General features: G+C 38.7%; 1 protein-coding gene across 1 annotated transcript in view; it reads left to right on the forward strand.

Moving 5' to 3' along the window:
- Window positions 1-24,435, forward strand: part of Hmgcll1 (3-hydroxy-3-methylglutaryl-CoA lyase like 1) — a 119,314-nt gene that overhangs the window by 19,041 nt on the left and 75,838 nt on the right. Inside the window, exons 2-3 of the mRNA XM_034508171.1 lie at window positions 20,629-20,709; window positions 20,915-21,022. Of these exons, the coding sequence (XP_034364062.1) occupies window positions 20,629-20,709; window positions 20,915-21,022 (189 nt within the window). The remainder of the gene's footprint in view (window positions 1-20,628; window positions 20,710-20,914; window positions 21,023-24,435) is intronic.

A 24,435-nucleotide genomic window follows, 5' to 3' on the forward strand; every position in this document is an offset into this window, starting at 1 on the left:
ACTGCAAAGTATTTAGCATTAGTAATAGTGTCTCTTTGTGTGTTTCAGTTTTCTGTAATATATATATATATATATATATATATATATATATATATATTACAGAAAACTGTATATATATATATATAATCAAATATATATATATTTATATATATTTATAAATATATATAAATATATATATATTTGATTATATATATAATCAAATTATATATATAATTTGATTATATATAATGCATGTATATAAATATATATATACATATATACATATATTTTAGTATTAGTACTACTAAAATACCATTATATACTTGAAAGAAGTGTAGAAAATGTTAAAAATAACTTGATTTTTCTAAAATTGCCAAAGAATTTGGTGTAGTTCTTAGAGGACACATTTGGCATATTTCAAGTGAAGAAAGAGACTTCATTCACACTGGTAAACAAAATGAAGCATTTAGTGGAAGAGTTGGAACAGTGTTACTTAAAGTATGGTATAGAGTCTACTATTATTGTAAACACTGGACCTTAATTTTTCATTTTTGCTACATTATATTGATAGTATGGTTTAATCGATGTTTCAGTTCATGGATATTGCTTAAGCATAATCATACATTTTTTACAAAGTTGGCTTAAGCTACATCTCTGTTTCTCAGTTTGTGGGACTCTGATCACAGTTGGAATCACCTCTGTGAGCTAATTAGAAATTAAGTTTCATGGACACAGTGTGACCTAATGAATGATCATCTCTGGAACTGACCCCGGGAAGCTGGGTTAGCTAACTCTGCAGGAGATTTAGATGCATACTAAATATTAAGAACTCCAATCTGAAAAGCCCATGACTAAAAACCATTATGATCTACACAGGAAACAGCTGGGTACTTAGAGGTGCAGGTTTGATTTGGTCTTATTGTCCTATTTCCTAAAATGAGTCTTAATTTACTGAGATTATAGGATAAATAAGTCCAGAGTCATAATTAATTTTTGTAAGATAATATAGATTGCTTATAATTGTTGTTACTTCTATCAGTGTCTTCTAGGAATAAATAATTTTGGTAAGCTTTACAAAGTATGTACTTAAAGGAAGCAATTCAGTGGAATATTTTAGTTTATTTCTTCAATTAAATCAACTGTATATACAAAGAATAAACTTGAACTTTAGAGAAAACTGATGGTGTGTAAAACTTACGTTTTCCAAAAGGAGGTTTAGTCACTTAGCTGGGAGACATAAAAACTAATTAGTAATTGCAAGTACATGTTTGTTAATTATTCCTTTGAGAGGAAGTTGAAATCTGCCACTATGGTTTATTCACTAGAAACTGCAAAGAATGTTGATTTATAGCGTAGGACGGCTGATAAAGTCTTCATCCAAGCTTAGAAGAATTGTGCAAAAACTTTTTGCTGTTTTGATGCTTCAGTCTGCAGATGTTCGATGTTTTGTGAGGAAATAATGGTGTTAGCTGTGAGGTTTCTTGGAAAGAAAGTGCTTAAAAGCTTCGGAGCGCTGGGATCAGAGTCTGCACAGCCAAATGAGCATGGCTGGAATTCTAGGTGAGGTCTACTGGGAGCCATTCCACGGCAGCATCTGGAAGGAAACAATAAGTGACTGCAGGCTTAGTTTTCAGGCAAATGATTAAGAGGTGGTTAAATGAAGGTGTTAGGATGTGAGGCGGGAAGGAAGCACTGATGGTGTGTATATAACGTGGAATGGGGGTGTTGTGGAAAAAACTTGGAGTGAACTGTAGCTCACAGTGGAATTTATAAGATGGGACTTGGATGCTTTTCAGAACAGCTTGTAGGTATCACTTGAAAGAGAACATAAACTCACAGAACGCACAATGCACTGGGAATCGGTATTTTGGAAAAGCAAAGAGCAGTGATGATGTCTAGTTATTCAGGGCCACTGGAGACGGTATTTAAACTGGAAAGACATCCTCCTGTAAAGCTTTATAGTCTTCTCCAATTATATTGGCCCTACTTTAAAACCCTAACAGAGCTTCAGGCTTTAAGAACGGAGACCCAAAGCTTTGATCAAGTGAGTGGTTTTGGTTTAGCAGTAGTTTGGTACTAACTTGTTCATGATGCAACAGTGTTGCTTTGAATTACTTCAAGCAAACATTTCTGTTGTGAAAAGTCCATCAGGCCTTCCTGTCCAGTCTCATTCGTAAGAGGACAAACGAGATTATTAGTGAATAAAGGGATATATTTTCCTTTAAATTAGAAGAAGAGATAATAACAATTTTTTCCCCTGAAAGGTTACATTTATCTTTAAAAGCAAAATCAAGTTTGCCCGTGAATATGTTTTTGTCCTTGATGACAGACACTGAAGCATCTTGGAAAAATGAAAAAATTTTAACAGATGGCATAGAATTGGTATCTTTGGCTGTAGGCATTGCTCTTAGCAGTTTTTTAGAATGTCCTTTGATCTTTAGGATTTTGAAAATATAATGCTTAGTCACTGCACTATTGATGCTCACCTTTAATTAGCCATGATATCTAATTTGTGTGACACACAAGCCTGCATCTTAATAAGCAGAGATGATTTACTGCTCAAATCTAATGTGGAAGATGCGGTCATTCTTGGACCCAGGCTCCTCCTTGTGTTCCTGCTCTTCACTAGGTCCCTCCTAATTTGCTGAGTGGTAGGAAAAGAGATCATAAAAAAGACACATCTACATCCTGCCACAGAATTCAAGAATTAACATGATTGTGCTTCATTCTTAGTCATTCTCAAATAGTAGATTGCTGGTGTGTGAGTGGTGGGAGACTCTGGGCCAGCCAGGTTCACAACAGCTTCTGTCATATGATCATTATGGCAAATCTCCAGGTGCCTCTTTGTTCGTTTGTTTGTTTGTTTATTTATTCATTCATTCATTTCTCAAATAATACATCCCTGCCCTCCACTCTTTCTAGTCCCTCCCCTACCCCCCACTTCCCCAGATCCACTGATCCCCCTTTTTCCCTTCAGAAAAAGGAAGTTCGCCCAGAGATATCAATCTAACACAGCATAACAAGATGCAACAAGACTAGGCCCAACCCTTCACATAAAGTCTGGACTAGGCAACCTGCTAGGAGAAAAAGGGTCCTGAATAGGCAAAGAGTCAGATGCCCTAACTCCCACTGTTGGAAGTACCACAAAATCATAAGCTAAACAGCCATAACATGTATGCAGAGACCTAGTGCAGATCCATGCAGGCTCCATGATTGCTCCTTAAGTCTCCATGAGTACCTATGAGCCCTGCTTAGTTGGTTCTGTGTGCTGTGTTCACCTTGTGTTCTTGACCCTTCTGGTACCTACAATACTTCCTCCCCATCTTCTTGGGTTCAACCTACAATCTGTCCTGCCTACAAGATGTACTGTGGCAATGGTGGCTCAGAGATTGTGGGAGTGGCCAACCAATAACTGGTCTAACTTAAGACTCATGCTTTGAGAAGGAATCCATGCCTGACAATACCTGGATGTCCAGAGACCGGAAGCTGGATGGCCTAGAGACTTAGGGTAGAGCCAAACATGACTGGCCAAAATGATTCCTAATGATGTTCTGCTATAGTCATACATTGGTGCCTACCCCAATCACCATGACAGTCTCCTCTGGCAGATGGTGGGAATGAATACAGAGACCCACAGCTTTTTTTTCTTGATAATAAGGAAATGTAAAAGGAATTTTTCACAGGCAGGGACAGAGTGACTGGGATAGTTAAGCAGAGGATTATTTATGAGTATTTGTTACATAAGTTTTTGAAGAACAAAACTTTGGCCCTTTAAAAAGAATCTAATTTAACTCTAAACATTTTTCCACACCTTAATCTAGCATTCTCTCTCCCTCAGAGTGATTGTTTTATTAATAGGTCTGAACAGTCAAAACTTCAAGGGTTCTAAACTGTTAAAATGTGGGTACATTGGTCACAAAACATCTAGAACTTCTTGCAGCCCCCATATTTGTTCTGAGCTACCCTGTGGTATCATTGCCATAACCAAGATCATGCATGGCTCTTTCATATTGTAACAGGATTGAAACAAGCTTTTGTGGGATTTAGAAAGAGTAGCAGCTTTGATGGTGGTAGACCGTAGAAGAAATGGAAAGAAACCAAAATTTAAAAAGACAAAAGAGCTTCTGGTCTGGGCCAGAGCACTGAGCAGATCTTGGGTGGCAGCTCTGCCCCCAGTCTCAAAGAACCCAGAGGAAGCGGGAATCCCAGGCGCTCTAACTCGGGCAATATCTTAGGCAAGCAAGATTCAGATTTCAAATCACTTCTAATGATGATGATAAAGGACTTCAAGAAGGACATAAATAACACTCTCAAAGAATTTGAGGAGAACACAGGTAAACAGGTAGAAGCCCTTAAAGTGGAAACACAAAAATCCCTTAAAGACTTACAAGAGAACACAACCAAACAGGTGAAGGAATTGAACAAAACCATCCAGGACATAAAAATGGAAGTAGAAACAATAAAGAAATCACAAAGGGAGACTACCCTGGAGATAGAAAACCTAGGAAAGAAATCAGGAATCATAGACACAAGTATCACCAAAAGAATACAAGAGATAGAAGAGAGAATCTCAGGTGCAGAAAATGTCATAGAAAATATTGACACAACTGTCAAAGAAAATGCAAAATGCAAAAAGTTCTTAACACAAAACATCCAGGAAATTCAGGACACAATGAGAAGAACAAACTTAAGGATAATAGGTATAGATGGGAGTGAAGATTCCCAACTTAAAGGGCCAATAAATATCTTCAACAAAATTATAGAAGAAAACTTCCCTAATCTAAAGAACAAGATGCCCATAAACACAAGAAGCCTATAGAATGCCAAATAGACTAGACCAGAAAAGAAATACCTCCTGTCACATAATAATCAAAACACCAAGTGCACAAAACAAAGAAAGAATATTAAATGCAGTAAGGGAGAAAGACCAAGTAACATATAAAGGCAGACCTATCAGAATTACACCAGACTTCTCATCAGATACTATAAAAGCTAGAAGATGCTGGACAGATGTCATACAGACCCTAAGAGAACACAAATGCCAGCCCAGGCTACTATACCCAGCAAAACTCTCAATTACCATAGATGGAGAAACCAAGATATTCTATGACAAAACCAAATTTACACAATATCTTTCCACAAACCCAGCATTACAAAGGATAATAACAGGAAAGCTCCAATACAAGGAGGGAAATTATACTCTAGAAAGATCAAGAAAGTAACCCTCTTCCAACAAATCCAAAAGAAGATAGCCACACAAAGATAACTTCACCTCTAATAACAAAAGTAACAGGAGACAACAATCACTGTTCCTTAATATCTCTTAAGATCAATGGACTCACTTCCCCAATTAAAAGACATAGGTTAATGGACTGGATATATAAACGGGACCCAGCATTTTGCTGCATACAGGAAACCCACCTCACTACAGAGACAGACTCTACCTTAGAGTAAAAGGCTGGAAAACAATTTTTCAAGCAAATGGTCCTAAGAAACAAGCTGGAGTAGCCATTCTAAAATCTCCAGCTCGAGAACACAAAAGGAGGGACTCATGGCTCCACCTGTATAGGTAGTTGAGGGTGGCCTTGCCAGGCATCAGTGGAAGTGGACAGCCTTGGTACCTGAAAGTTTGGATTCCCTAGTGTTGGGGAATTTCAAGAGCAGGGAGGTGGGAATGAGAGGATGGTGGGAGCACACCCTCGTAGTAATTGGAGGGAGGTAAGGGGTTAGGCATCAGTGGAAGTGGAGGGCCTTGGTGCCTGAAAGTTTGGATTCCCTAGTGTTGAGGAATTTGAGAGCAGGAAGGCGAAAATGGGAGGATGGTGGGAGCACACCTTCATAGAAATTCCCAGAATTATATGGATTAGACATAATAGAGGCAGGCAGCCAGAAGACCAGATTCCAGAATTCAAACAAACAATTATCTTGATACTAAAATTTGTTTTGAGAATTGTATATTGCAGAATACATAGCCTTGGTGTATCTACTCATCAGGCAAGCTGAGCACACCTGCTGGAACCTCTGATGTCCTGGAATTCCAGCTGGATACAGTGAAGACACAGTGTCAGAGGCTTATCAATTTATTCTTCCCCCAACCCCTCTTCTAATATCTCAACACCCATAATCAGCTTGAAGAAGTTAATGAAGAGTCGGCGTCCCTATTCCCTGGGCTTGGGGACTGAGGTGGTTAATATTGGGCTGTTTTTCTAGGGAAAAGTAGTGATTTTGGTGGATCAGGGATGATTAGCTAGGATTTATTGCATAGCCATAACTTACTGGTAGAAATATGTATAATTGTTATTAAGATGAAGTTATAATTTCTTATATGGCACAAAATTTACTTTGATTTCAAATTCAAGATTTTCATTGGTATGAGCTTCTTATTAATATAAAAGTGAGATGAATATTGTTACTATCATAGGCGTTGCACCTGTATAACACATTTAGGAATACAAGGATTAGACCTAGTCCTTCTTTAACTTTTTAAACTTATCTGAGATAGTTAGACTGTGAGTTAAGGGCCTATAGCAAATTCATGAGTTTATTGTTAGGTTTTCTATATTTCCTTTAGAAATAGCTGAGAGGAGTTAACAGACAACAGTCCAGATAGCCTTACATGGATAGTTGGTTTTCAAAACATCAGAAGTCCACAGAATTGACATTACAAACATTTCTGTAGTAATGTTCATTTTGATTAGAGACCTGTCTGCTCCTGACAGCTTCCTGTCTAGGATTCTAAGAAGAAATTGAGCATCTTTGGAGTTACTCCAGTTGTGGTGAGACAGCCACTAGACAAGAATTGCCTCTTTCCATCTACAGACAAAATACTGTCCAGAAAAGGACACACTTGCAGAATAGTCGACTGATTATATCTGCCAAGACAGAGTAATCAGCCCTTAATAATTCTGCATCACTAGGTCTGTCAGATGATCCTGGGCCAGAAGGCTGAAGATAGGATGCTCCAACATTCTGTAGTATAGGGACTGTCCAGGTGTTCAGCGGTCTCTATAAATTGGCTATGTTTTAGAAGCTATGCTTTATGCTTCCCGTAATCTCAGTTAACTCAGTCATTCTGGATTTCTGATGGGGTTGAAAATTTATAGTCCCATAGCCAATCCTTGCTATTTACTTTCAGAGAAAAGATTTGAGAGTATGGTTTTCAGCTGACATTCATTCTAAGCCAAGAAAAAAAAAGCCAGGTTCAGAACTAAGTGTTTTAGTTAGGAGAGATGACAGAGGTTCTTCTTAGTCAACAAAATGATGGACTGGGTATTAGGTCTATCTTGCACCTTACTGACTTAAATTAGTATAGTTATGCTTTAACTGTATTTTGAGAGAAAAGTTTTATTTTAACAGGAAGGGTGATATGTAGGAGGAGCTAAGGTGGGAGGAGTACAGAGAGGAGGAGTAAGAAGAGGAGGAGTAAGGAGAGGAGGAGGAGAAGGAGAGGAGGAGCTAGGTGATGAGAAAGAAAGAGAGAGGGGGGTCAGACATGGAGGCAGATGCTCACATGTCTCTGCCAGTCAAGATAGTTGATATATCTAGATTGGGTATTAGGTTACACTTCTGATTGATATTGAGCATTTACCAAACTTATAAAGCCTTTAGTTGACATTAAAAAAAATTGTATAAAAGCAAAAAGGAGAAGGGGGTATGGAATAGGGATTTTTTAGGGAGGGGAAATGGGGAAAGGGGATGGCATCTGAAATGTAAATAAAATATTCAATAAAAAACCAAAAAAATTAAAATAAAATGACAAAAGAATCAAATCTGGGGCAAGGCAGAGCTGGAAACAATTCTCTTGTTTCAGGTTCCCCTACAGTTTACCCTGTGTATAACATTCCTCTGGAAATTTAGACATATGGAAATGCAGAGGTTGCCAGGGTCTCTGTCTCTAGGGTGTTCGCGTGCTGGGATGAAGGATTGTTGAATGGGAGGTTTTACGACTGTTCTTGCTCATAATCATATGCATAGATTGTATGTAGATACCTTGACTTTGTGACCCTGTGGGATCTCTGTGCTCTTGGAGGGCCAGAGTCATGTTATAATATGATTAACTGTGTCTTCTTTAGTCTTTATTAAATTTAATGTAATTGATAGTAAAAAAAAAAAAAAATAAAGACACTTCAAGGGTCAAGGTTGCTAATCTGCGTTGGACAACCAGATGTAGGTGGGTAGTTATATTCAAACAGCAGGATACACAGCAGCCTCTCTCAGACAGTGCCTTTTAACTTGCAGCTTAAATTTAAATCCATGCTAAATAAATTCTGACAGAAAAGGGAACTTTAGTTGGTAACCCAACACACCCCTAAGTAATATAATCACTTGCCATTTCTCTATGTCCAAGATTAGATACCCCCACTGCCTCCAGCTAGCCCTGCTCTCTCCTTCTAAACCCGCTGCTTTAGTGATTGTTCACACCCCACAGATGTTCTCTTTAAGGAATCTGTACCATGTCTGGTGTTTCTAGGTTCCTCCCACATCCTCACCGAGGTGGGAATCCTTTAGACTAACCACAAACTGCAAAACATTTGTCTCTGTGTACTCTTGTTAACTTGCTTAGGACAGAAAGTTGTGGAAACAATTAGGCACAGTCTTTACAATGGGCACCAGCTGTGCTTTGTACAGTCAACATAATTGATCGAGTAGCCCCCTACTTCCCAGTATGTGGAGAGAGCATTTAAACAGGGTTGGATTTAGATTTACATGGAATGAATGAAAAAATACACATGCTATGATTTAAGAGTGATTTAAACGCAGTGGCCCCTGGACCACCCCTCATCAGCCTGTTTACACTTACAACATTAGAGACACCTCTGGGGTTCAAGATATGGCGAGTCTAAAATGAAATAGGCCACCTGGAAAGCACTGTATAATAAAGCCGGTAGCAACCTCGGCAGTACACAAAGTGCTATGGAAACACAACACACATTTTAATTAGAATGAGGAGGGCCAGGAAAGGCAGTTGTTAGAAAGCCAAGCCAGGTGAGGAGCCAGTCAGTGAGATTCAGTGTAACAGTCACTGAAAATCATAACGAGTTGCTGACAATTTCTGCCAGGAGACACAGATATGTTGCTAGGCAACCTGAAGCATGGTTTTTTTGCTGTCTTGGCCACGGCTGGATGTTAGAGGGAGTGAGTGAGACAAAGGTGCTCACGTTCAGACACTCATTAGTGGGAAGTGGGTAAAACAGCAATGTAATTTAAAGTTAGAATGGGGGGCACTTTTATAAGGATGTTTAGAATAAATTAGTGTCTATAAGTGAGTTCTCAGTCTTGAGACCCTGTAAATAAAACGGAGAGAGCGAAATGTTGGCATCATTAGGGGGACCAAATCTAACTTTATAAAGTGTGAGGCAGCTTCCTGTAGGAAAATATTTAGTACTGTTCTGGGGAAGGTAGGAAAAGAGTTTAATGGAGATGTAAGTTTTAAATAAATTTAACAACTTACTTTTTCTTACATTTGGGGCTATTTCCCTCTCATAAATATTCTTACTTTGTATGCATTTTACACAGTTAAACTTCTAGAGGAAATCAGAATCTAAGATACACATCTGCTGGGTAAAGCCGAGGAGTCAGGAGACTTACTTTTAGGATTAAAACCTATATTATTAGGGTCTCGTCTTGCCCCTGAAGCACTCTCATCTGTGCTACCAAGTTATTCTATAACTTCCTGATTTGTAGTCTCACTGTTTCGACCCAGCTCCCCTACTGTCCGTCCTTAATGGCTAGAGATAATGCAACCACCAGTACCTCAGGCCACCTCATTCTATCTCCAAAGTCGCTCCTATCCCCCTGACTCCCTCCCACCCTTAACTTGAATTTGCCCAGGAGTAAGAATTTTCTCCTGGGTCCTCTTAAAACCTGCAGTCCTAATATTTTAAGTTATCCTTCCTACTGCTCCTCTATTTAATCCTTGCCTTCTGGCTCTTCTTGGAACAGTTAGCACCTGGGCTCATTTTTCTCCAGTCAATTCAAGAACACTGCACTGACTGTTCTCCCATAATGTGTAGCTTGGCATCCTTCCTTATCACCCCCCTCATTTTGTTCTAACTCAAAGCCTACCTTCTTCTGTGAGCGCTGTGATGTGGCTGCTGTCCGCCTGGCCCTGCTTGTGTTCTTTATTGCCATATATTATAGCTATTGCTATTTCAGTGTCATCTAGAAGTTATGCAAAGAAAGAGACCTCCTATGCGCCAAGGTGTCCCAAAGGAATAAATGAAAGAGTTGAGTTTATGAGCGCCCAGAGATGCCACAGTCCATTCTGCCAACTGCGACAACAGCCATCCCTCAGGGCATGCTCAACCTGTAGCATCTGTTCTGGGAACCTGTGACTGTGGCCTGACATATTTGCAGATAACAGCATCATGTTGCAGTGTCCAGAGGTTAGATATTCTTATTTACCCTCTCTGATTTCAAGTGATCCTGCAGAGTGGTAAGATTGGAGAACTTTAGTGTTGAAAATTTTGGTATGTTATCACCTTTATAATGTCTACTCCACTCTGCTTAGCAGAACCTTCACAACTGAAACGAGAATATTCACTTAGATATAGGACTTCCTGTTCTTTGGAAAATACATTTTCAGCCTGGTCTTGTTTTAAGGCTTCAATATCACACAGCTCTCATCCAAAGTGTTTCCCAAGGCTCACCTTGTGGGTCACCTTGGACCCACAATATGCAATAGTTGTCTTTCCCAGTGAGTAATGGATTTTTATTTTAAAATCCAAGTGACATCCTGTGCTATATAACTATTAAACAGTTGCACATCTGTGAATTCTGGGTGGGATACATACATTTATTTTATAATGTTTACTGAGGATCTTCTTTATGCCTCTTTATGCCAGACTATTATAAGAGGTGGTTGTGCCCTGAAACAAGTGGGCATATCTACATGAGTTCCATTCTAGGGGAAAAACCAACCGACCAACAAGGTATACATATGCAACACACTAATAGTCGATGAGTGCTGGAATGAAGCAGCCATTTTCTCCACATTGAGACATTTCCTCCCAGAGGGAGGAAGGAGTCTCTGAAGACAGGAAGTAAGTGAGGCTGACTAGGTACGATAGTTTATAGTTTATGGTCTACATCAACCGTCACTGTGGTGAGGTATAGAATCACCTTGGAGACCAAATCCTCTGTACATGTCTGTAGTAGATTTCCGAGATTAGCTTAATAGCATTGGAGGATCCACTGCCAGACTGGATTTAAAGGAGAAGGTAAGAGGAGCCCTGGCTTTCATCCCTTGGTTTCCCAACTGTGAATGGTACCTCTAGACCTTCCACAATGGCTTCTTAGCCAAACCAGACCCTTCATTCTTTCAGTTGCTGTTGTTACAAGGCCCAGGAAGCTCTTACAGTTTTCAGAATTGGCAAGGACCCTTCCTGGTACTTATACAAATGGTAACAATGTCCGGGAGAGGAGATTTTTGCCTGTGAGTTAGCAGGAAGACTCCAGGCATGCGGCTTTTGTGAGCCATTGCCTTCAAGGGATGGACTTTCAGTGATGAAGTTGCCTGGTGTAAGTCAGAGTCCATGGTACGCTTTGTTCCATTGTAAACTACCTAAATAAACCCAGTGGCTTACCACCCTGACCTTTGCTGGAACCATTTCCTTTGTGTAATTTGGTACTGTATTTAAGGTAAACAGGCATCTGCTCGTTTCCTTAGGAAAGTTAGACAACAGTGATTAAGGATGGGAGGGAGTAGAAAGGGGTTTCTTTGTTATACATTATTCCTTTTGTATTGATTTCTAACAAGATTTTAGGATTAAGGAAGTGAGCCACAGAGATGTAGCAGAAGAACAGAGAAGTACAGATGTTCAAGTGTTCATGAACAGCAGAGAACTCAGTGTCACGGAAGTGTCATCTGCCAATGTCAGGTGAAGAGCGACTGGGAGAAGATGTTAGGTGCTCAAAAAGACACAAGATCATGGGGGCATATTCATAGCCATGGCAAAGGCTAGATTTCTCATAGAGTTATGGGAGTTGTTGAAGAGTGCAGTGATGTGATTTGAAACACTAGCAAGGCTGCTCCATACCCCAGAGCAGACTTGGCAAGAGTGGAATCAGAGAGCCTGCTACTGTGTTGTAAGAATGCAGATAAGGAATTGTTTCTAAGAAAACATAACTATGACTTATAAAGAATCCATATGTGGCTTTCCAGAGAAAGAAAGAATCAATCAGTGATAAGTTCATGTGTATATTCTGACAGCTTAAAAATATGTTTACTAAGACAGGGTAAGCTTTAGGGGGAACAGTTATGGAGGAAGGGCCCAAGACTCAGTTTCTGACTGAAAACCTTAAGCCTGAGCAAATGAGCTCCCTGCTGAGTGTTGTGCTTACAGGGCCACAGGCATGGGCATCACTTTCTCAGCGTGGCTCCAACCTTCTTCCCCTGCTTGACTGTTCACAGTGTCTTCCATGGCTTCTAAAATATGAGAATTCTATGGGACGTGCTTTCTGAAGATTCCAATAGGTTTTGAGACCAACAAACCTTTCTGGGACATTACCCACAGTGCCTTTAGAATAAGTATCTCTCCCCATAACGATGACATAGTGAGCAACTGGGTTGCATAAAGGTTTGATCTGGTCCCTTGTGCCCAAGCTGTGGGTCATTTGAATAGCTGTTCATCTAAATCCCCCTTATCCCAAGAGGCTCTGCATTTAGAAAGTTAGAGTTTGTACTGGAGAGCCTGACAAGTGGGCAAAGCACTTGCTGTGGAATTATGAGGACGCGAGTTTGAATCAGTGGGAGCAACGTAAACACAGGCTTGATAATGCATTTCTGCAAGAGACAGAATTATCCCTGGGAGGTCGTGGGTCAGCTTGCCTAGAGTACATGAAAGCAGACAGCAGAAAGAACCTCATAAGGCTGGAGGTAAAGACAGAGACACCCAAGATTGTCTTCTGACTTCCATAGCATGTTGTGGCATCTGTGCATCGGTATTCACACACACACACACACACACACACACACACACACACACACACACACACACGCTCACACGCTCACACGCTCACACTGACAAGACTAAACAACAAACCTCTTCTATCTGTACTTAAAACTACGCTTTCAAGCTGGAAGAAAGACCTGTGGAGTGAAGCAGAAACTCTCCCCGACATTATTGCGTGTTTATAGAGCTCTTAGAGGTACTCTTGCCTCTGAGCAGTCACTGCCAGTCACAATCGTTAATGGGTTTAATTTGCCTTTTAAATTAGCATTTTTCCATAAACCGTTTCCAGCAAGTCAGTAACTGGCCCTGTGTTCATATGTGGCATTATTCAGCCAGGCTTTGAACCTGAGTTTCCATTTTTCCTTCCTGCTGAAGCGAGTTCCCCTCTGTGGCAGCTCAGAGGCTCAGTCTGAGGTTGGCATTGCCTGGTGGAACAGGATGGGTGGAGCCGACAGGGTCAGCACTGAAGGCTAATTAAAATGTTGGCAAGATGCAGATGGGATAATATCTCCAAAATATCTCCAAAGGTTTTGAGCTATTTACCAAAAGATCTTGAATAATTACCATAACTTATTTTGACTGTGGTTAAGAACTCTATTTAAGGTAATCTACCTTCAGTGTCAATGATTCATCTTGTTAAAAATATTCGAACCAATGAGTATGTTTTACAATGAACAATAAAACCATTTATGCTAACTTTTCTGTAAAAATATTAAAATTTAGAAACGTCCCATCTTCAGGTTATTTTTATTAAAAGCAAGTGACAACATACATCACGTGTTAACTCTTTACTAAGCACCAGGCTACATGGGTCACAACCATAACTTCAATAAATCTTTCCCACGAAGTTTGGGCCAATTGCCAATATCATTCCCTTTGATTTTGTTTTTTTCCTGTGGTACAAGCTGAGAATTGAAAACAGGGTCTTGTTCATGGTAAGCTTAGGGCTTTAAAACTGAGTTAACATTCCCTAAAACAACTTCAATGTCATCTCCTCCTTCTTCTCCTCCTCCTCCTCTTCCTTCTTCTTTCTCCTCCTTCTCCTTCCCACCCTCCTTCCCTTCTTCCTGTTTCTCCTTCTCCCTCCTCCTCCCCCACCTCTTTTTTTCTTTTTTAGTGTTGAAACAGGACTTTGTTAATTTGCTCCATTGGCCTCAAAACTTGAAATCTTCCTGATTCATTCTCCTGAATATTCTTTTTCTTCTCATTTTGAGCAGAAAATGGGAGAGAAGAATAATGAAATGGGTTGTTGTTGGCATTTGTACAACAGCTCATGTATAAAGGTGTTTGTCTATACTTTTTCATGACTACAGTATATAACCAACATTAACAACATTTTCAAGAAGTTTCTAGGGCTTGTTTCACTAGTATTATTGAAATCGGATGATGTAATGGCTAATGCATTGTTTTAGACATTTTTAAACCATAGTTATTCCTTTAATATTACTTCTGCATCCAAATAAGTATTCTTTGGCCAAGCTGTGGCATACGGTTTTGTCTTCACTAGATGTTTAATCAGTATTTGGGGTGTGGTAATGGTTCCAGTATTTTTCTTTTTTTCTCTGGTTTATTGTCCAGGATTTTAGGCGTGGAGGGAGGGGTGGGTTTCCACATGAATCTTAGGATGTTCTTTTTCTATTTCTGTGAAGGATGTCATGTGGATTTTGATAGAGATAGTATTAAATGGCGTTGATTGAGTTGTCACTTTCTTAATATCAACTGCCTGTTTCTGAGCATGGGATGTCTAGCTATCTTTCTCACTATCTCTATTTAGAGATTTAAGATTTTCATTATAGATGTCTTTGACATCCTTCATTAGTTTTGTTACTAGATACTGTAATTTTTGAGGTGATTCCATGATCTCTTTCTCAGCATATTTATCATTTGTGTCAACATTTTGTCTCACACATAGCACTTTGTAACAAACTCCCACCCACTTATGTATCACAGATACAATACCCTGCTTGTTATTTTATGTATCACAGATACCATACCCTGCTTGTTATTTTCTGAACATATTTATGCATGTCTGTGATCCTGAAAAGACATGAACACACATCTTAACTTGTCTCAGCCATCAGAAATAAACATTACACACAAATCTTTTGGTGGGTTTCATTACAATTGGAAACACTTCTCGAAAGTTTAAACAGATCCGGTAGGTGGCTGAATAGTTTAATCATACATAAGAAACAGTATTATGAAACCAGAAGGTTGACACACATATTTTATTTGATTCCCTAAATGGCCATTGTTATACAAAAAAGATAGTATAACTGCAGCATGATGAACAGTATTTTTGTCAGAAGAATATAAATTTAAATTATGAATTGAGTAATTCAATCAATTTGATAACTTGTGTGTCTGAAATTATGACAGTCATTTTAATGGTTTCCAAAATAAATCTGGGAGTGACATCAAAAAGTTAGCTGTGTACAGGTTAAGAAAGATCTTATTGGCAATGATACTAAGGAAACAAAAAGTGTAATTTTGAAAATATTGCCAGTAAGAATTTCTTTCTGGGTTTTAACTAACAATTAATCTTTATCTTACTAAATAATACTCTGATAACAGTGGTGAAAAGCTGGAGATCACATTGTCTACTTTCTTATAGTTTTATTAAGTTTCTATGTAATGTACATATGTATGAAAATGTACAAAATACATTTTCCTTGAAACTAGGTAATAATTGCCATTTAAAGATCAGAACTTTGTATATACAACCTCGGCTTCATAAGTGCATTGACATTTTCCCTTTTTTTATAGCTTCAAACATGTTTTAATGATTTGTGGGATGTTTTATTAAATGTCTACATTGAAAATGCTGTTTTCAGCTTCATATGTTTATTGTTTTTATGTCGAATTTCATTCATTTCTGTTGTCTTCCCTTGTTTTACACACACACACACATGCATGGATGCATACATATATATGCACAGACACACACACACACAGGCACACATGCATGCACACACACGCATGAACACGCACACACAGAAACATGGTGAGAAATTTAGTTTCTTAAAAAACCCAGTTATGTTATATGAATATGCTTTTGTTTTAACCCAAGGAGCGGGATAAGAGGCTGCTAGACTCTAGAAGAGAATCTACTATTCCCAAGCCCCTATAATTTCTAACTTACATTCTTAAATCTTACACTCATAGCCATAGTATGGCAGGTATCATCCCTCAAAAACGATGTGTTGTTTTTTTCAGAATGCAGAGACAAGTACAGAGATCCATATCTAGTCGAAATGCAGAGAGTAAGTGACAGTGTTGTTCAGTTCTCAAATGGGACAACTATAGCAATACCCCTACACCTAAAATTTAGATGACCATGACAAGGATGTTGCATACATGAAATTGCAACAAGATGGTCACCTGCACAAGATCTGCAATAGCTCCAGCAGTTAACATGCCAACATGGATGGAACAAAATCTCACAAGGCTGCACTCCTATATAAAGACTTATACAGACAATCCAGTGGATACTGAGAATCGTTTTTGTTCATGGATGAGCATTCTATTCTGCTGGTCACATGTAGACATTTGTACATGTGGATAACACAAGTTGAATTCGGTAGGTTGTGTGTATGTATGTGTATAACAACAGTAATTACATCAGAAGAGGTTATGAAGTCAGAGGGAGTGGGTAGAGCAGAAGGATTTGGGTGGGAGAGGAATGGGTGGGAATAATCTAATCTCAATACACTCATATATGAAATTATATATGAATATATATTTAAACAAGTAGCCATCTCTCCCATGAATATATGTGTCATCACAGGGACAGAATCAGTATGTAAATTGGTTGAGTGGACTGTATTTGACAAAAACCAAATAGTTGGAAGCTCAAGTCCTGAATGTCTAAGTGTATTTTATCTACTTGTTTGAAGACATGATGATGAATTATTCACATTCAGCTTGGAAATAGTCAGTTTTGATGCTTACATAGTGTGATACATATAGCTTTCATCTCACTTAAGCTTTATATGAAATTTAGAAAGCCTAATTTTTCTTATTTAGATGTTAACCTTTTTTAAAAAGATTTATTTATTTTATATATATGAGCACACTGTAGCTATCTTCAGACACACCAGAAGAGGGCATTGGATCCCATTATAGATGGTCATGAGTCACCATGTGGTTGCTGGGAATTGAACTCAGGACCTCTGGAAGAACAGTCAGTGCTCTTAACCACTGAGCCATTTCTCCAGCCCCGATGTTAACCTTTTAATTAAGCATATTTACATCTTCCAGTATGCTTATTAATACATATACTTATCAATTACTACTTATCTAATATCTTATTAATACATGTAATACTTCTCCTGAACTAGGTCCATAGGACCAGAGACTCCAGAATCTAAACAGTTTGCTGTCTCAGCTGGAAAAAGGAGGGAAAGTAGGGCAGGCTAGGTAATTAGGAGCTTTGGGTCCTGTTTGGAGAGTGGCAGTCAGTAAGTAGCATTTCTTGGGAAGCTGTGATGTGTGAGAAGGAAAAGAAGCAAACAGCATTCTTTCTTTCCTCTATAGACTCAGGTGTCTATGCATAAGTCAAAGTACTGACCGAACCCACATTCAAATTCAGGGGCTAGCAGTGGCTTATTGCTTGACTCTTTGTGGTTAAAACCCATTTTTATAGTAATGCATATGAATTGTACAAAGTAGTGAGATGATATGGTATTTCTATACATGTATATAATATGTTAGAATTTGATTCTCTTCCTATCTTCCTTACCCCCCTCTTCCATATCTTACAGTACTATCACCTTACCCCTCCCCACTAAATTTACATAACCAAGAAAACATGGTATTTATCTTTGTGAAGCTGGCTCATTTGGAATAGCATCTGTTTTTCTGAAAAATAGCATATTTTTTTACGGATGAATAAAATACACAGATCACATTTTCTATTTCCATCCATCTGTCATTGGGTACCTAGAGTGATTTTCTGACTTGGCTGTTCTAAATAGTGCCTGCCACAATATGTTTGGCTATGTAGGTATTTATATTGTAAGTTGGCACTGATTCGTTTGGGTATGTATTCAGGAGTGGTTTAGCCAGAACATATGGTATTTATATGTTTAGCCTTTTAGTAAACCACCATACTGTTTCCACAGTGTCTGGACTAACTAAAATTCCACCAAATAGTACATAAATGTTTCTTATTTTCCTGCAGCTATGCCCAAACTTATTTTTTTTTTCTTGATAGGCATTCTGACTTTGTTAAGATGGACTTGAGGTATGGTTTTAATTTGAATTTTCCTTGTGGTTCAGGTTAAGGTTGTCAAACAGGCTTTTTTTTTCTTATATTATTGAACATCTATGCTTCTTAATTTGAAAAATGTTAGGTTCTTTTGCCCACATATTGAATAATTTATTTTCTTATTTCTTTTTGTATTTAATTTTTTAAAATGTCATTTCCTCCAGACACTATCTTACTTTGAGTTCTTCATTTTGGTTGTTAATGGCTGTAACATAGTTTGCAATGATTTTTAATGATTTATAACAATGGAATTGAATTATTCAAAAGAAATTGACCTTTGTAATTTCAATCATAATACCTACCACAAAGTTATAATAAATGAATTATTTCCATGTTACAAATAGTATAAATGATATATCAGGGTTGTATCTTATTTTTTTTTTTTTTTTTACTATTTTAACTTTGTGGAGTTAGAATTTATTTAACAGAATGTAATTACTTAATAAAAAATAACCTAGTGTATTTGTTACTTTTCTATTGCTGTGATAAAACACCATAGTCAAGGAAACTTAAAGAAGGAAGAGTTTCATTGGGCTTACAGTTCCAGTGGAGAATGAGTCCATTGTGGTGAGGAACCTACAAAGAAGAGGCAGGTGTAGAGGCAGGAGCAGGAAGTTGAGAGCTTATATCCCCAATTACAAGCCATAATCAGAGATAGCAAACTGGACATAAATACACAAAGCCTGTCCTTAGTAACATAATTCTTCCAGCAAGGTCACACCTCCCAACTTTCTTAAACAGTGCCACCAACTGATCAAGTGTTCAAACAGCCAAGCCAAGAGGGAACATTTTCATTTGAGCCATGACCTTCCCCTCCCTGAGCACCATGGGTTCACGGCCACATCATGACTCAAGTGCATTTAGTCCAAAGTTTCTTTAGAGACTCAAGGCAATGTCTTAAGTATAATTCCTCATTAAATTAAAAGCATATTACCTTTGTTAAAACATATGATAATACAGAATGGAAGAATGGGGTCATAGTCAGGAATTGCTGGATCAAAGCAAGACCAAAACCTAGCAAATCTTGTAGTTTCATGTCTGGGGTCAAACGGTTTGGATGGTTCTGCCCTTCCGGCTCCATTGTCTGAAGCATATATCTCTCTTGGGGATAGTTGCACTCGCTGTTTGCAGTCATCTTTGGTATACAGGCCATGGCCCTGTAAACCTTCAACATTTGGGGTTTTCACTGCGGCTCAGGCTTTATCTCCTCAGCCTCATGCAATGGCTTCTCAAAGCATATGGCTTTCTAAAGACCTTCACGGAGGGACTCTCCTGCCATATGCTCCCTGGCTTTACTGGTTCTCTGAAACCACAGAGAAAGAATCCATGACTTTGGATTTCCACAGAGGAAGAATACTTTATGTCTCTAAAACCAAAGCCATGGGGACAACACTGCCATGGTCCCCCCAATCATGTTAGCAGCCCCAATTTTAATTCAGCTGCTTTCAAAAAATTTCCTCAGGTTTTCTTACACTGGTTGGAAGCTTAGTTGCATGAGTTCTTTCTCTGAAGGCGCCCTCCCCTTTATTCCAGTGCAGAGCCGGGAAACCTCTCATGCCTTGGGTGTAACATGAAGCATCCTGGTGTATTTCTGCCCCATGTGTTCTCGCTTCATTGTAGACCTGAATAAACATTATCAGTAACAGTCATGGCAGGGATTCAGTGTTACAGTGTCTTGAAATTTCTTATGACAAAAGGTTAGCCTATTACTTTTTAATTTAGCTTCAGTTAAATTCTTAGGCCATGGGTAAAAGACAGCCAGACTCGTTGCCAAAATAGCACACAAATGGCCTACAGCCCAGTTTCTGTTAAAAATAAGTCTTTGCATCCTCTTAAACTTCTTGCAAGCGGACCCTATGATTTGCTTTGCCCTCAGCACTGTCTTTTAGGCTCCTGCTAGAATAATGCGTTAATTGCTACATTCAACATGTAACCACTTTTCTAGGTCTTAGTCCCAAAGTCTTCCACGTTTCTCCACCACCAATGCTGCCACTGCTGCCACCACCCCACCCCCGCCATCGCCACCATCACCACCCATGGCTAGTATGGTTCTTCATAGCAACAGCCAACTCTCTGGTACCAACTACTATATTAGATACCTACCTTTCTATTGCTGCAATAAAATACAATAACCAAGGTGTTATATTTAGATGGGAAATAGTCCATCATGATGCACAATAGCAAGCAGCAGGAGTTGGGGCAGGCCCTGAGTCAAAGAGAGTGAACTGAATGTAAAACGAGGCTGTGAATTCCCAGCCTTTATTAATATGTTTCCTCCAACAAAGCTTCATCTCTCAAAAATCACACTGAAACTGGGGGGACCAAGTGTTTCAATATTCAAGCCCACGAGGGACATTCTCATTCAATCCACTACAGTGTGGCAATCCAATTGATATCTTTTTCTTTGTACTCATACTTGCATTTTAGGAAGCATCCCCGTTATCTGGACTCCCTGAATATGTGAAAATAGTAGAAGTTGGACCTAGAGATGGATTGCAGAATGAAAAGGTAGGTTTATATTGCCTTTATATAGTAAATTCCTTAACATTTTAATGGTGCATAAGTTTTATATTTTAAGTAATATTTGTGTTAACTCCTGTTTGGTATTTTAAATCATAATGTATTTGCTTTCAATTGGAAAGTAATATTTTATGTTTCAGTATTTTTTTTTTTACAATTCATTTATGTAATATGTTTTATGATTTTTTTTTAGGTTATAGTTCCTACAGATATAAAAATTGAATTCATCAATCAACTTTCCCAAACTGGCCTGTCTGTAATAGAAGTAACCAGCTTTGTGTCTTCCAGATGGGTACCACAGGTATTCAAATCTATAATTATAAATTTTAACATGTTTAAGTTTAGTGAACACTGTGAGATTTTAAATATATATATATATTTATTATTATATCTTATATATATGATATAATAATTTCCATATATTATAAACTATTAGTTCATATTCTGATAGGATTTGGAAAACCTTTGATATACTAATTGAAGTTCTCTAAGAATTAATATAATTTTAAGCTATTTTTAAAAGGTAACCTGCACTCATATGCTAATATGTAAACATAGGATCCAAAATAACGAATACAGGTTAAAGCTCTTGAATAGCAACTTTGGGGCCTGCCTTGAGGTCACCATTTATGGCTGACATTTCGACTAACCTAAGAATCTTGAAGTGCGATAGAATTTCACATTAGCAGATGAGCAACGTAGAGGTAATTCTTCGTTTTTGTCATCTGTCATTCACATTTGCTGGCATGTAATGTGTGAGACACACAAAAGAGAAGGTAAGTCATTTACAATTGTCTCATTAAAAATGAAAAGGTGCTATAGTGTTGTTCACAATTTCAGATGCTGAACAAAACTCATTAATTCTGAGACTTGATTATAGTCTTTGAGGCTTAGTTAGTAATTAGTGACCAGTTTAGCCTCATCCCTCCTAACCCAGTGTCATAGCACACTGACCCTGAGTGTCTTCCCTGTCCTGTGGGTAAGGCTGCTGGGAGCTCTGAAAGTTCCTCTAGCTGTGGGTTGGGTGGCTGGGAACGCTGAGAGTTCCTCCACGAGGAAGTTAGGCATAGCGGCTGTGGCTCACTAAAGGCCTCTCTACGGCTCCTCACAGCATGCGTATGACACGAGAAAGTCCATGGGGTTTTACAGGCTTTAATGTCATGGCGGATGGTGGATGGATCTGGATGCACCTCCCCCAAAATCCAGGGCAGACCTGAGTTAAATAGGGAGGGAGAGAGAGAGGGGAGGAGCTGGGGAAGAATGCTTAATTGGCTCCACCCTCTGGCCTTCAGGTACCTCATTAGTATGTAAATCTTTCTAGGGCCTCAGGCCTGTTCCTCCATGGCTGTTGGCCATAGACCTCTCTGTGGGAGGGGTTGTTGGAGGGCTGAAGCTAAATGAAAAGAACCAGGGTCTGGGAGCAGTGCTGAACTCCTGCCGTCCAATAAGGTTCTGGGGTTCCAAGCTTGTGCTCGACCAAGCACCCAGGTGCTTCTCACAATCCCCCACCCCACACTGTCCTTCATTTCGTTGCTTACTTCTGACCCCATCCCCATGTTCACATTATCCTCTGCTCTCTTTAGTCAGCTGATTTCATATTAATTATTCTTTTTCTTCTGTTTTCATTTCTGCTTGAAGTTCGATTCCCTTGACACTCTACTTTTTTTGCTCTTCCCTGCCCAAACTCTCCCCATTTACTGTGTCTCTCACACCAACAGTTGCTCCATTGAGGAAGAAAAGGCTTGTTTTTTCTGATAAACTTCAACTGGACTTAACACTGACATCTCTATGTCATTAGAGTCAAATTCAAGCTCAGTACTACCACATAGTGCTTTATGCCAAGAGCTTATCGGATTCCTTCTCCTCAGAATCTTGTGCTGGATTCTCCAAGGGGTTGCTTTTTATACCTAATCAGTTACTGTCTTGGTTAGTTATGGCTGCAGTAATGGAAGACTTAGCTAGTTCAGATGCCAGAGGTCTATCTACTGGTTCTAGACTCTGGAAAATCAGAAATCAGGATGCTGATAGATCTGTGGTCTATGAAGCCTTGACTTGTAGTTTCATATCTTTGTTTTTACACTCTATCCTCCTCATATGACAGACAGAAGAATGAGGAAGAAAACTATTTCCTGTCCTCTCTCACAAGCTCATTAGCCCATTGATGGAGTCTTTCATGATGATGTAGGTACTGTTTAGAGTATATCATTCCAACCTTAGTACTAATACAAGAAAATTTATGGGGAGGTTACTTAAATATACAGTCCAGAGAGTGGAGGAAAGCTCATAAAATGTCTCTGGGGCTGGTAAGATGGCTGGTGGGTAAGGGAACTTGGCACCAAGTCTGACAACCTGAGTTCAATGACCAGAATCCACATAGTGAAGGAGAGAACTAACTCCTGCATGTGATCGCATACCCATACCTATGCACATGTGCACACTCATGCACACCTCACACCTACCCACACCGCACGCAAATCAAAAATATACACAAATAAATGTGCAAAAGGTTAATCTCCTTTATATTGTATACTTGTTTTACCCTCTCAATTCCACAGATGTATTACCAACCCACAAAACCAGGAGATACTACAGTTCATTATGTGGAATACATAAGCATTGTTTTCCCTTCCGTACATATCTTACTTATAGCGACTAAAATAGGCTTCCAGGAATATCAACTCTGAGAAACACACTCTAACGCTTTAAAATTTTCCCTCTCACCAAAAAACCCTGGAAAATCCACACTCAAGTCTCTGTATATGTGACTCCAGTTTTCCTAGTCACCCTGAGCTCTATTAATACAATTAATTCACTTTGCTGAAACTTCAGCTAACCTGAACTGATTCTTGTTCCTATTTTCCTGGCACTTAGACACGGGTACTGTCATACAGGGCACTTTATACATACATTTGCTTAGTTACCTCTCAATGTCAGTATTTTCCTGCAGTTCTAGCAGTATGATGTGAAATGGCAAAAACTCTGAGTCCTTTCGGCTGGGATGCATTTGATGTAGCAGAAAACACCATGTGGTTAGTAATTACCAACTCTTTACTGAGTTATTCTAATTTCTCGTCAGATAGTGATTTTTCTTCAAGTCACTGTTGTTACCTGTAATCATAGACTTTTTATATATTTATAAGTTTTCTCTGATCATTTGCTATTTGTTCTGTAAATGTCATGAAGATAATGTCGGTCTCTTTTAATTATCGTCCTCATTGCTTACGTCATAGCAGGTAGGTATACAGTAAAATCACTGTGAAATGAATAGTGAATCAGTCAGCTTGAAAGAATGGCAACATATTACTTTAAATTATCTTGAGTAAGTAAGCAACCCTGCCTTTTATTTGTATATTTGTTATCATATAATTAAGTATACAGATATCCTCCTTAGGAAAACAGATTACTTGATATAAATATGTTTTTTTGGTTTTTCGAGATAAGGTTTCTCTCTGTAGCCCTGGCTGTCCTGGAACTCACTCTGTAGACCAGGCTGGCCTCAAACTCAGAAATCCGCCTGCCTCTGCCTCCTAAGTGCTGGGATTAAAGGCGTGCGCCACCACTGCTCAGCTTCCTGATTATTTTTTGAAGCAACAATATTTCACCAGCTGTCATTGATTTTAAGGGACTGCAAGAGATTTTTTATCATCTTTAAGAATTAAAGAAGTTGCTGTGTTTACAGCTCATTTCATGCTTTTTATATATTTAATTATGTCT

The sequence above is a fragment of the Arvicanthis niloticus genome, chromosome 7, assembly GCF_011762505.2.
Source record: "Arvicanthis niloticus isolate mArvNil1 chromosome 7, mArvNil1.pat.X, whole genome shotgun sequence".
Lineage (NCBI taxonomy): Eukaryota > Metazoa > Chordata > Mammalia > Rodentia > Muridae > Arvicanthis > Arvicanthis niloticus.